Source organism: Lonchura striata, chromosome 1A (genome assembly GCF_050655825.1).
Source record: "Lonchura striata isolate lonStrDom1 chromosome 1A, ASM5065582v1, whole genome shotgun sequence".
Lineage (NCBI taxonomy): Eukaryota > Metazoa > Chordata > Aves > Passeriformes > Estrildidae > Lonchura > Lonchura striata.
Window position 1 is genome coordinate 24,037,060 of NC_140741.1, and position 13,568 is coordinate 24,050,627.

The 13,568-nt window shown below is 37.6% G+C and overlaps 1 protein-coding gene across 4 annotated transcripts in view; it reads left to right on the plus strand.

Annotated features, from left to right (window-relative positions):
- The window catches only part of POLR3B (RNA polymerase III subunit B), a 71,492-nt gene that overhangs the window by 16,499 nt on the left and 41,425 nt on the right, over nt 1–13,568 (plus strand). For all 4 annotated transcript variants that reach the window (XM_085569525.1, XM_085569526.1, XM_021535985.3 and 1 more), the window contains exons 10-15: nt 733–855; nt 2,374–2,490; nt 2,999–3,133; nt 8,126–8,287; nt 11,491–11,691; nt 12,747–12,909. In XM_085569525.1, coding sequence (XP_085425651.1) covers nt 733–855; nt 2,374–2,490; nt 2,999–3,133; nt 8,126–8,287; nt 11,491–11,691; nt 12,747–12,909 — 901 coding nt within the window. The remainder of the gene's footprint in view (nt 1–732; nt 856–2,373; nt 2,491–2,998; nt 3,134–8,125; nt 8,288–11,490; nt 11,692–12,746; nt 12,910–13,568) is intronic.

A 13,568-nucleotide genomic window follows, 5' to 3' on the forward strand; every position in this document is an offset into this window, starting at 1 on the left:
ATATGGCTGAGCTCCAGGCAAATGTGTGAAGGGGGGAGCTTTAGCACCATCTGGAATTCACAAAAGCCTTCACTGCTGGCTGCCACCTTGAAACACTTATAGATAGAGAGATTTTTCTAAACCTGTTAAGCGCTTTCTTAGTTTATTAAGCTTTTTCCGTGGTATAAAGTCTAACAAGGTGTCCATGGATCAGTGAAATAATAGAATGTCTTTCAAGTGGAATTGTGTAGTGAAGTCATCTTCTAAATGCAGAGAGTTGCAAAGGGGGAAAATTGTAAACATTTCTCAAATATTATGAGCTACATCACAGTCAGCGGAGTTTGCAAAATTGCCTGTGGTAAGAGACCGTGAGTAATCCTTTAAGAAATTTCACCTTCCTTCCTTGTAGATTGTGACTTGGCTTTCATTGTTAAACACTTTGCTTTGTTTTTATTCAGTATTTTTTTTCTTAAGAAAAAACCCACAGAATTTAACTCCTGTCAGTGAAGAAAAGAGAAAAACCCAAATAGGCTCTCCAAAAAGTGTGTGTGTTCCTGCTGCTTATCAAGATTTCCATTTAACGTTCTTCCATAGTTGGAATATGTGCTGCCAGTGCCAGATGGCACAGTTTCTTAGAGAAGAACTAGCTCTTGCTTAGTAGTAATGCAGACAAACAATACCAAATTAGCATAAGCAAATGTCAGTGAGTTAACATAAAGCCTGTGTTATTTCTGTCTTTTCTTCTTTTCCTAGGCCATGGGTGTTGAGAGTGACCAGGAGATTGTACAGATGATTGGCACAGAGGAACATGTGATGGCTGCATTTGCTCCTAGCCTGGAAGAATGCCAAAAAGCTCAGATTTTTACACAGATGCAGGTGTGTCTTTTCACATGGCTAGAGACCATAAAAATCAAGACAGGGGGTATTGACCACTCTGCTGTGTCAGCAAAGGACATAGACTTTGTGTTATAAGGTTTGTTTTGGGGGTTTATTTCAAGCTGAGGCTTTTTAAAGGATCTGGACTTGTCAAATGTGAGACTTGGCTCTCATAACCTAACTGGAGAAGAAAAAAAAATCAAAGTCAAGAAATGCTTTGTTTTCAGAAGCCCAAGGCTGTGTTTTAATGGCATAACCCTGTATATAACAAATAGCAATGTCCATAAAATTAGGGGGGTTTGTTGCAGAATTTTTCTTGAAAAGGACTTGCATGTCCCATTTTGCTGAAGCCCTGTTGATGTTTCATCATGAGTAGATGTTTCATTTAATGTTTCATTTCATCATGAGTAGATGTTCTTCTATTTTAGTCTCCTGTAGGAAGCCTACAGTAGCAGCTACCCTCTGTCCTGCTAAAGACACAGCAGAATTCTCTTAGCTCAAGTACTTTTTTTAGTTAGCCAGAACATGGGCCATTTTGCTGGGAGTAAATGGGTATATATTAATCTGCTAAAATAAGCTTTTGGAGTTTAATCTTATTTCTGCTATTTCATTGTAAACTTTGCCAGATCATTCCGTGTGTGATGTTTAGTGTTTTAAAGTGAACATATTTCTGGTTTTCATCTTTGGGTGCTTTTGAGGGTTCCAGTTAGCTTAAAGAGCTCCTAATTCAGAGTCAGATGAATGAGATGGAGCAACACAGAGGAATGTGAAGTATTCACAAAGTTAGAAAAACAGAAATAGAGAAGTTATTCTGTGCAAGAAATGTCAAATGAAGTTAATAGAGAGATAGCTCTTTGTGGAAGAGTGTAACAGATGGAAAAGGATAATCTGTCATTTAGTGGAGAGGGTGATTCTTTCACATAGCTTCATGGCTTCCAGGCAGGAACTTCCTGTGTGGGCTTGGATAGCTTCTTGACTCATCTCACTAGGAATTCTGCAGATTGATTGACAGTTGGTAGGAGAATAAGAATCCACTGCAAGGCACTCCAGGAGACAGATTTGGATGCCACACAGTAGCTTTTGGGGATATTAAACAGGGAATGCTGCCTTATGATTTAATATCTGAATGAAATTTAGCAAATACACAAAAGAACTGAAGGTGAAAAGTCTGATTAAATAAACTAGATATTTTTGGAATTTATAGAATCCTTTTTTCCGTATCTCTGCTATATCCTTTCTTGTAGTATCATAGTAATCATGAATTTCCACCACTTTCCATTCCAAATGTTATCAACCTGTGACAAACACATCGTATACATAGTCAATTGTGTAAATTTTCAGGAGTTTTTTTCTTCATATCACTTACATCTTTGTTATTTTGCAATTTGTTTGATAAGTGTATCATCTATTGGTGGTGAGATTTCACTGGTTGAGGAATGCACACATAACTCCACATGGGTGTGTATTTATATAGGTTACAATTCTGATATTAACTCAGGTTAATTCCCCCCTTCACAGGCATTGAAGTACATTGGAAACAAAGTACGAAGGCAAAGGATGTGGGGAGGCCCAAAGAAAACAAAGATGGAAGAAGCCCGAGAGCTGCTGGCATCAACCATTCTGACCCATGTGCTTGTATGTAACATTCTGTTTTTTTTTTTAAACAGGAGTAAGCCTGTATGGTTATTTATGGTGCGAGCTTTGTTGGCAGGGAAAAATGTCTTTGATGGCTTTGTAGCTGAGATAAAGTAAGTCATCCTCAAAATAAAGGGGAAGATTTGGATTGAGTCAAAAGAAATCATTGTGAAATGCTGTACCATTGAACTAATCTAACTATGCACTTTTTTCTATGTAGCCAGACAGTATTAGGTGTGAATTCAGGACTTTCATCTCATGACCTATACCTTTATTCTGACTTACTTTCATTTGCTATCTGTTTCTAAATCACTAACGTTTATTTTTTGCATTTTTAAAGAAAATAAAGCACTGAAATACTTTTTGTAACTCAGTCAGCCCAGATTACCAGAGATTTAAATGGATGCATTTGTCTGAATAAGAACTAAAGGGCTGATCCTGAAACGTTGGTATGTTTTTGTTTTGTTTAGGTTTTTTTTGGTTTTTTTTTTTTTTGTTTTGTTTACAGGTGAAGGAATTCAATTTTCGTGCCAAGTGCATATACACAGCAGTGATGGTACGCAGAGTAATTTTGGCTCAAGGAGAAAATAAAGTAGATGACAGAGACTATTATGGAAATAAACGTTTGGAGCTGGCAGGGCAGGTGAGTTTTTACTTCAGAGCCAAGTTTTTTAAGGGTTTTGTTACTGCCTCCTCTTAAAAGATGCATTATAAAGAATAAAGAGTATCCCTGTCTTCTCAATTGAAGTGTTTTCCCTCTCATTTTATTTTTGCTGGCATTTCTGTGTTGACTCATAGATCTGCTTCCATGATTGAGATTAATATATCTTCACTTCTGTATTGCCTCTTAATACCAGATGAAATGACAGAGGAGTACAAGTACAGCATCAGTCCTAGGTGTGGCATAACAGCGCTAGTGTTGAGAAGGCAGCAGTAAAACCCACCCCCCAGTGTTGCCCTCCAAGCAGCTGGGTAAGGAAATAAACTGGGACAAAGGAGGTGCCTGCTTGTCATGTCCACACTGTCCCACGGTGGAGAACCCAGCTTATGTACCAACGCACAGAACAGACACTCAAGCCTCCTGTAATTTGGTGCCCATAAGATTGCTCATTTGTTGTCAGCTGCCTCTCCGGCCTTTAGGGTAGCATGAATTAACAAAGTGAGTGGTTCAAAGTTAACTTTAGCAGCTAAGGTAGATTTTGTGGGGTTCTCTGCTTGCAGAATTTTGGCACTGGAGGCAGAAGCAGTATCAAAGGGCTGTAAAGGAGAGAATGGTTCAAGGTGTCTGGCATGGTTGTTTTGTAGAGAGGGTGGCAGTTCACAGCTGTTGGCCAAACTGCATTCTGCTAATGCTGGAAGAATTTACCTGTCAGGTGAAGGAACTGCTTAGCTAATATGGCATGGATTTTTCCTTGCCATGTGTGCTTATTTGGTTAAACAGTTTATATTAGGATTGGATTTCTTTGCTGTGCTAAGTACTAATGCAAGTTGGAGTTTTAGTAGTTGGTATCACCCATGGTTATTGATCATGCATCAGAAATTCAGACAAGTACACAAAATGCACTGGGCTGCAGAAGCTGCATCTCTGCCACCCATGGCATTTGTATTGGGATTTCTGTTTCTGCACACATAACAATATTTGTTCCTTTTTGTTCCTATCCAGTGGAAATTCTCATTTTATTACACTTTTTAAGATGTGTGCTTGCATATTGTATCATACTCCTCCTTCCACCTTGCCCTACTGTCTATGCCCACATGTGAACACACACAGTGAACACACACACAGAGTGCAATTATTTCAGAGTAAAAACCACATGCTTTGCTTCCTAGTTTTCTGAAGAAACTAAGATGTCACTCTCAAACACATTCAAAGCACAAAGGCAATGAAAAAAACTTCTTAACTTGTTAGGATAAGGAAATTCTTTCTTCAAATTAATGTCTTCACTGCTCATCAAATTTTTGCACTGGTGCTGAGGCAGAATATGTTTCTCAAGTGGAAGGAGTAGTAAATGGACATTAGTGCAACATTCCAATGGGATAAATATTTTTAGCTGTGGTGGGTTCCTTGGGTTTCTGCTATAACATTGCTGTAGTTCAGTATGATTGTAATCAGTAAATTAGTTGTTGCTTTGTCATCAGATGGTTCTTATTTAATTGGATTGAAGGAGTAGTTTGTTTTTTCCTAATACTTGTAGAAGCAGAAAGTAGAGCAGGTAAAGAATTTTCTACAAGCTGTACAAAAAAGGCCTCTGCTCACACAGATCCTAACAACCAAAGTTGTTTTAAATTATGTGGGAAAATGTTTTAAATGTAGAGGATCATCACTACAAAGCCACTGCATATTTTTCCTACATCAAGGACAACTGTGCACAGGGGTTTTAACACATTTTAGTTTTAACTACTAAGAGTAGTTCTTTCTCTCTTATGATATTTTAAATGCTCATTTCAAGCTGAATGGTTGAATTCCCCTCTGGTTTTTTTTTTTTGGTGGAATAACAATTTTGTTGGATTGCAGACTAAATAGTGTAGAGTTTTGCCAGATTCTAGATGTTTGTGTTTAGCTGAAGTTTGTGTGGATAAAATAGTTGTTGGTGGTTTGTTTGGTTTTTGTTTGTTTGTTTTTTAATGCCAGCATGTTCCTGGAATAAAAATCCTGTTGATTTAAAATCTGAATAAATTAAAAAAAAAAAAAAAGATTCCCATGTGAGGAGAAAAACACAGCAGTCTAAACAGTGTAAAGACATAAATGGCATTGTGTTTATAAAAATGTGTGAAAACAATAGCTGCTAATTTCACACCCCACGGGACAAGAGAGTACGAAATGTGCTTTAGCTTTAGATAACAGAGTTGTATCCACTAGCCAAGCTGGTTTACAGAGCTTTTTTTTAGTCTGTCTGCCACTAGAGGCTCGGTAGGCCAGGTGCCAGCTGAGGTGTTAGCAAAACCTACCGATTTCAGGCTTAATCTTTTCACCTACCTTTTCTCTTCCCTTAATGTGTTCATTATTTGCTAAGCATTACTCTGTTCTTTGTCCTCATTTTTTTTGTTTCTAATGCAGCTTGCTTTGTATGGGTGAGATATGGAACAGCACCAAAATCCGGCACCCTGGAAAGCAAGGGATTTCTACCCTGTGACAAAAGAATACCGCCTTGACTTCAGAGATTGCCTAATCCCAGCTGTTCTGATAATATAATTAAGGCTGCCTAATGTCTTTAATTTTGCAACCAGTTTGTGTGAAAGGGAGAATTTGGCACTCTAAAGGCTTAAACGCTAAATAGCAATCTCAAGGCGCCTAATTAGAATTCTCTGACATTAAGCTAATTGCTGAAACTGTATTTCAGCAGCTTAACTTCTTTATTAATTTTTCTTAGGATTTTCAATGAAAATCAATTGGTGAGCTGTCAGTATTTTTTTTTCCTTACATAAAATTTGCTCTTTAGTGCTCCTCTCTGAAGAAGGCTGCAAGGCCCTGGACTAACTTCGAAATCCATTGAATATTATCAGTGGCATTCCATCCTTTTTCTTTAATCTCTTGCTCTTGACCTAAATAATGTGGTTATTGTGAAATTCTTCTTTGCCCGATAGTCAGAGCTCTTAGAGAGTCTGTGAGTGAAATTAGCAAAGTATGAGGCTTTCCAGACTGGCAAGTAGTAACAAGTTGGTGTACTTGGGGTGTAACTGATTTTATTTGAGAAGAGGAAGAGTGGTGTAGCTTTATAGTGCCCATGACATAAGGAGTGATGAGATTCTTGCAATTTTATGACCAAGAAATCAAATATGAAAATATGTTCTGAGTAATTATTTTAAGTGCTGCTCAAACCTGCTGAGATCAAATGTTTACTGTAGTTAATTTCAAAAGAGTTTATTTCTTATGTAACAAAACTATCAGCCATCTTATAATGACACATTTCCCCCTCTTACTTTTTTCCTGCTTCTGAAACTTTTCCTGTGTAATCTTATTTCTGGGGACTCCAGTGTGTTTTCCTTCCTAATACAATGCCTCATAAAAGTTGTTTTTATTTCTGGTGGAAATCTAATTTAAATTAACTGTGATGTTGCAGGTGAGTTGCAGGTGACTGGATTTCTTGTGACAGTGGTTAGGGAGTATCATTTTGAACTGCTAATGGTATTACAAACGTCAGAAAGGAAGAGGCTCTGCAGCACCTTCCTCTCATTCCAATGTTGGGTCTATAAAACCTGTCTGTCCAGAGTGGCAATGGGATTCCACTTCTGTCAAGGGTTAGTATGCAGTGTGTGTTGTCACCAGCTTTACAGTGTCATTTGAAAATTGATTTGGTCAGCCCAGCTGGAGCATGTCGTAGGGGAAAGGAAATGAAAGCTAGTAGCCCATCCTAGGGAGAGAGAAATGAGTGTGGTTTAGTTTCTTGTTTCCAGAAGTTAAGGAGAAGTGGGGACTATGTTTCATGGAGACAGTTAAAATACAGTTTAATTCTGCATACACAAAAATTGCATGGTACAAATTACTCCAGAATGTCTTAGCTTGTGACGGATTAACACATAGCTTGTTCTACACCAGGTGCTTTATACGTTGGGAACTACCATTTCTGGCACTGATAGCAGCTGCATTTTTGTTCTTCTGACATTTGGAGCTGTTGTAGACTCAAGTCCCAGGACAGGAGTGCCGGGCTTTAGAGTTTACACTGCTTGCTTGCAAAGCTAATTGTTTTGAGCACTTAAAATGTCTAATGAGGTGCAGATTTAAATGTTTTGGAAAACTATTGCTGTTGCAAGGAGAGGCTGAACAAACTGCAGGAACAAAACAGATTGGAGTCAGATTACAGCTTTGGTAGCCTTTTCTTTTTATGGCTATTTTAAGAAGCAATTAATATACAGGAAATAATTGTGTTAAAATGCAACACTATTGAGTGGTTCTGTTGCTGGGTTCATTTTGGATTGATTGTTTGGATTTTTTTCCTTATTCAGCTGAGATAAGTAGCTTTATTGCCTAAACTGTAGACTTTCTGGGTTGTTGGCTTGTGTTTTTTAAGGGAGACCTGTGAAGAGTATTGCACTTTCCAGATAGTAGCAGTTCTAGAAAGCAGTGACAGATTTTAACATCCACAGGTGAACTCTCTGTGGGAGTAATTAGTTTTCCACAGATTGTGATTGGCAGAAAGTATCAGGATAAAAAAAGTGTGTATGAGTAAGGAGGCTGTCTATGAAACCTGAGATATGTATTAGGGTGAAAACCAGTCTTGCCTCCAAATCTTGTGTGTAATGCAGTGTTGTACAGTTAGGGTATTAAATCTTCAGAAGAGTTTGTAACTTTAGGGAGGAGGAAGTAAATCAGCTGGATTGTAGTGTAATAGATCGGGAAAATAGTTGGATAGCATGGAGAAGTATGGCTGTGCTAAAATATTGTGAAGGAAAGATTAAAGCAAAAAAGGGAATAAGTGCATAAACTGAGACCATTCTACTTAGTTTCTATTACAAGTTCTCTAATAATGTAACAAGGCAAAAGACTTATGATAAAATTATCATTTGTGAAACAGAAAATTGATATTTTAACTGAGAAGTAGCAAGGTAGAAATGTTGAACACGTGACTCCCCTCTCTTTCCCATTTCCTAGACTTGAAGAAGTATAATTTTTCCCTTTATCATTTTGTATTTCCAGCTTCTTTCTCTTCTGTTTGAAGATTTGTTCAAAAAGTTTAACTCTGAGCTGAAGAAGATTGCTGACCAGGTGATCCCCAAGCAGCGTGCAGCTCAGTTTGATGTGGTGAAGCACATGCGGCAGGACCAGATCACCAACGGCATGGTCAATGCCATCTCCACAGTGAGTATTCCTGTTCTCATTCTAGCATACAGAGCCTTTCCACCATAGTGAATGATGGAAATGTGTACATTTATTTTTGGTGAATCTTCTGGTTTTGGTCTGAAAAGCAGATCTATTTCGTGTTTTTTATAGATTAAAATTGCAAAACTCTGTCACGGACAGGGCATTTGGAATTCATGTAAGAATCAATAATCATTCAGCATCTTTTATTTCAAACTGATGTTTTAGTTTTTGAGAAGGAATGGTAGAAACAGGCAAATTTAAAATAGAGATCATGGTTGTATTTATCCACCTAACTGTCTTCTAGGTTTTACTTGACTCTGTGGTTTTTTATTATCTGGATTTAGCTGGGGTCAGGTTACATCATTTGTACAAAAGATTTTTGAAAAACAGCAGGAAAACATCATGAGCAGGAGGGAAAAAAATCCCCTCAACCTCCATTTTGAGCTCTTTGAGGGTAGTGCCTTTTTATTTTGAAGTTGCTGGAATGAACAAATTTGCAGCAGAGAAGTTGGTACTTCTCTGCTAATGGTAGTGATCTATGTAACAGGGAAATCTGCTGCATGCCATAATATTAAAAAAAACACTGATAATTACCCTTTAAATATTTGTCTTGGTTGGATTTTAGCCTGTTTCTGTCTTCTGCTGGAACAGATACATTCCTTCATGCCAGTGGACAAGATCAATAATAGCTACTAACTTTGTCTTTCACCTCAGATTTGCAAGAGCAATTTGTGAGATTGCTCCTGAAATCCAGCTAGTAGCATGTAAAAGACTGAAATGCATAATTTAAAAAAGAAATTAGGTTAGTCTTAAGTATTTTAGGAGCTGGTAAAAATTGTGGAACTTAATTTTTAGTCTTTGGTGCTCTTGAGAGGGCTTTTCTGCCTAGCGTGAAACTGAGGTTTTTCTTTGGTTCTTGTAAACAAATTAATTCCACATATTGCATCCAAAATGACCAACAGTCTGTAACTTACAAATCCCAGTGTTAAAGCTTATCACTGTTTAATTTTATGAGTGCCTCAAATGTAGTTAAATCTCCACAGTACACGAAACCAAAACGATTGACAGATTTGTTTCTCTAAATGCTAGTGCTTTCTTCTAGCTTGTGCCAGTTTTTCCATTTGGACTGACAGAGATAAATCTGCAAATATTCAGTCCATTTTCAGTAAAGTCTTCGTTCTTCCTCTGTCTTTAGACTTTTTTTTTTTACTGCCACATAAGCAGTTAAACACCATCTGCTCTTAAGCACTGAAAAATAATTTCTCAGGAACAATGCCCAGTGCACACCATTCAAGAGATTAAGCAAATACCATAACAATCATTCTTGGAAATGACAATCTCCAATCTCACCAGAATGCTTCAATGATAGTCTCAAAGAGCATGAAATAACTGAGCAGATTCATAATTACACCAGTAGAATGCAAAAGAATTCATAGTCCTACTGCCTCAGCCATACAGTGGTGCTCAGTGGTATTTGCTACAGGTCCTCTCCTTACCCTGGAAAACCCCAGAAGAGAAGGTTGGGCAAGCAGTAGTGCCACAAGCCTATGGACATTTCAGCATCAGAAGAATCACCTGATGTCACTGAGGGAGCAACTTCCCTTTCACAAGAGTTCTTAATAGGATAGTCTCAATGCAGGTGGTCTCACAACTGCCCTGGCCCCTTTTGATTTTCTTTTTTGTGGACAACTTTTGGAGGATCCAATCTGTCCCTTCCAAAGCACAGAGAATATTTTGTATGACTTCTTCAGGTAGCATTTTTACTTCCACTTTTTCTCAGTTTTTTTGATTTTAGACTTTTCTAGGCAGCAAAGGAGAAGCCACATACTTATTTAGCCTACAGATGCAATACTTTCTAGTGTGAAGAAAAACTACTGATTTATTGCTTTCTTCCACTTACACTCCCATAACTCCCAGTCTTTACAGAATGGTCAGTGAGTGAACCCTTCCCAAAGATGCTAAACAAATGAACAGGTTTCTTTTGACTGACTTGCCCTTGGGCATGATATCTTCCCACTTGCTATTACAAATTTGAGGCTATTTGATAGTCTCCACTGGAAGCAAATAACAAAACCATTCATATGGATGGTGTTTTCTTCCTGTGGATCACTGAATGGGATTGTGCTGTTAAAAGTAGAAATAAAAAAGCCAAGCAAATCACCCTCTAAAAGGGTTTTGGTGTAGTACAGCAAGCGAGCTTCAAATTATTTTTTATCAGTGAGCTTAGTTTGCCAAAAAGGGTTCAAGAATTAGCTGAAGGTAGTCCTTGGGAAAATGTTATCTTTGGACTGACCAGTAATGTGGTGCCTACAGTAAATAGTATTTCAGGGAGAAACTTGTTGTATCCACTGTCTCAGGTGCTGAGAACTGGATATGGAGTAAATGTCACGGAGGCAAAAATTGTAGCACCAAATTTCAGTATTGCGGTAGAGATTATTAAATCTGCTTGGCATGGACACATATTTGTGTCCAAGAACATGCTGTGAGTGCCTCTGTTCTCCTCAAAGTGAGAGTGCCTGTGACAGTCCTGAAACAGAAAACCTCTGAGATGTGCATGGATCTTGCATGTCATATTAGGTGTAAACCAAATGGAAGTTGGGAAGACCTACTCCTCCCACACACACACTCTTCTCTGGGAAGACACATCAGTGAGCTTTTTTCCTCTGGATTCCAGAAACAAAAGGCTTCAAAAAAGTACAGAGGGCTTTAATGTCAGACTTCTCCAGCATAAATGTCTGTGTTTCCTACAAAAGTAAAAAATCATGGAAAAGGCAAAACTGAAAGCTTGTGGGATCTATTGTAAAAGTGTTATATCACTCCAAAGACCTTTTTTTCTTTTTAAAATATTTTTAAAAATCTATAAAACAAAACCAAAATAATTTAATTTAGCTAAATTTGAGTATTGATTTACCTGTGAGGGAGAGATGAAAAAGACTATTTTTGTGATGGAATATGTATTAGCAAAAGTACCCTCTCATCTGAAAGAGCAGTCCTTTTGTTTCAGCTTCTCTTTAATACTTAATACAGATATTCTGTAAGTAAGAATTTATAGGCACATAGGCAGTTAGAAACTTGGTTTATATAAATGGGCAACATTTGTTTTGCAAAGCTCCTCAGATATTGTTCTATCTAGATCTGGAAAAAGTCAAGGCAAGGATGAACTGCACAAATTCTTTTGAAACAATGATTTTATTCTGCAGGGAAATTGGTCTCTGAAGAGATTCAAGATGGACCGGCAAGGTGTGACACAAGTCTTGTCCCGCTTGTCTTACATATCTGCTCTGGGAATGATGACCAGGATCTCCTCTCAATTTGAAAAGACAAGGAAAGTCAGTGGTCCTCGATCGCTACAGCCATCTCAGTGGGGCATGCTCTGCCCTTCTGACACTCCTGAAGGAGAGGTGAGGAATTTCTATTTTGCTTTCTGTGTTTCTTGTCCTGACAAATGGAGGCAGTCTTTAATTTGAAGCAGATGGTCCTCCATCAGAGGAATAATTCTGAAGAGGAGGTTTCTGCAGAGATAAATTATCCTCAGTCTGGTAGCACAACTTGTGTGACTTCTTATATCCTACCTGTTTATGTCCTGGTTCTCCTTACTATATTGCCTTTTTTCTCCTGCATAGACGGTCTTGAAACAGTTCTGAACTCATTTGGCTATATGAAAATGACATGAACAGGTCCCATTTTTGCAGTGTAACTACTTGCCCTCTTTTGGTGAGAGCAGAAAGAGAGGAGTCCTAAACCCCTCTCCCTTTGTTCTGTAATAAACATTCTGTTTTGAAGTTGCAGCATCAAGCTACAGTGTTTCTGGAAACATGTAGCAGCATTTCTTTAGCCATCAGCTTGAGGAAGAAAAATATCTTTGTACATATTTCAGTCAAAGAATTGATTCTGACAGTCTTTTTGATTTGTTTGGCTTTCCTTTTCTTTCTTTTTTTTTTTTTTTTTTCTGAATTGAAGATAACTCTGGGGCGAGAACAATGAACTTTCTGGATAAGTCAATATGAACTAGTCTTACTAGGCAGCTGAAGTAAAGTTACACTGTGTAAAATACTTTTTCATTTAACAATATTAATGTTTGTGCTAGAACATAAAGGATACGTGTAAAATTCATAAATTGATTGATTTTGTGTTTCCATTATGTTGCTGAGCAGCTGGGGTTATAGTTGGTTGGTTAGGTACAGGGTTATACTTGGTTGGTTAACTTAAAATTTATTTCAGCGCCTATATTTTTTATTAGCTTGTAAATGCTAAAACACTACATTTCAGTGTGATATAGAATATTCTTTTTTTTTCCCCTCCAAAATTTCAGGGTAATTAGTTTGTTTAATTTCTTTCACTTTGTCATCTTTTTGTTCCTGACAATCATAAATACAGTTTGGAGAGGAAAATATGATATTAACACATAGAAAGAGAAGGGATAAAATTAGTGGGTTTTGTTTTTGTTTTTTCCTAGGCCTGTGGTTTGGTTAAAAACCTTGCCCTCATGACTCACATTACTACGGATATGGAAGATGGCCCAATTATTAAATTAGCCAGTAATCTTGGAGTTGAAGATGTCAACTTGCTCTGTGGTGAAGAACTTTCATACCCAAATGTGTTCCTGGTTTTTCTTAATGGTATGTTACTTTTCAGCAGTCTTGACTCTGATTTGTTGCTGATGGAGAGTTAGGCTTCAGAAACCCTCCAGTAGTTCTTGGATCACAGTCAACAGCAGATGCTGCTTTCCACGTGCAAATAATTTCCTCTGTAAATATTTTGATAGGGTTGGGCAAAGTAGATGGGCCAGATGATGGCCCTTAGTTTCATGAAGTTGTTTCTTCAGAACTCTGACTGCAGATGTGTGTAGCTGGGAAACTGAAGCTTTCTCAAATTTCAGCCCTGTTTTTAAGCTCACTTGCATAAATAGGCACAAAAATATGTACATTCAACTAGAGGTTTGTTTGCGTTTAAGCTATTGGCCAAAGGAGGTGCCATTCATAAGATTCTTTTAAAAGAAAATAACTTCAATTTGTAATATGTAATACTGTAATAAATTTACAAAATCCTATACAGAAAGCATTTATTTTTCTGTTATCTTTATATGTTTTATATATATTTGTGCATTTTAAAGAGCCTTTAAAAACAGGAAGGAAACATCAGAATATTGTTTGTGAAGTTTAGCAATGCTATTCTCTTAACAAATACCTTTGAAGGGCCATCTTGCTTTGTGTGTGATGAGAAAAATTAGACCATGGAAACCAGGCCTGTCTTGTTAAAGGGATGATTTGGCACACGT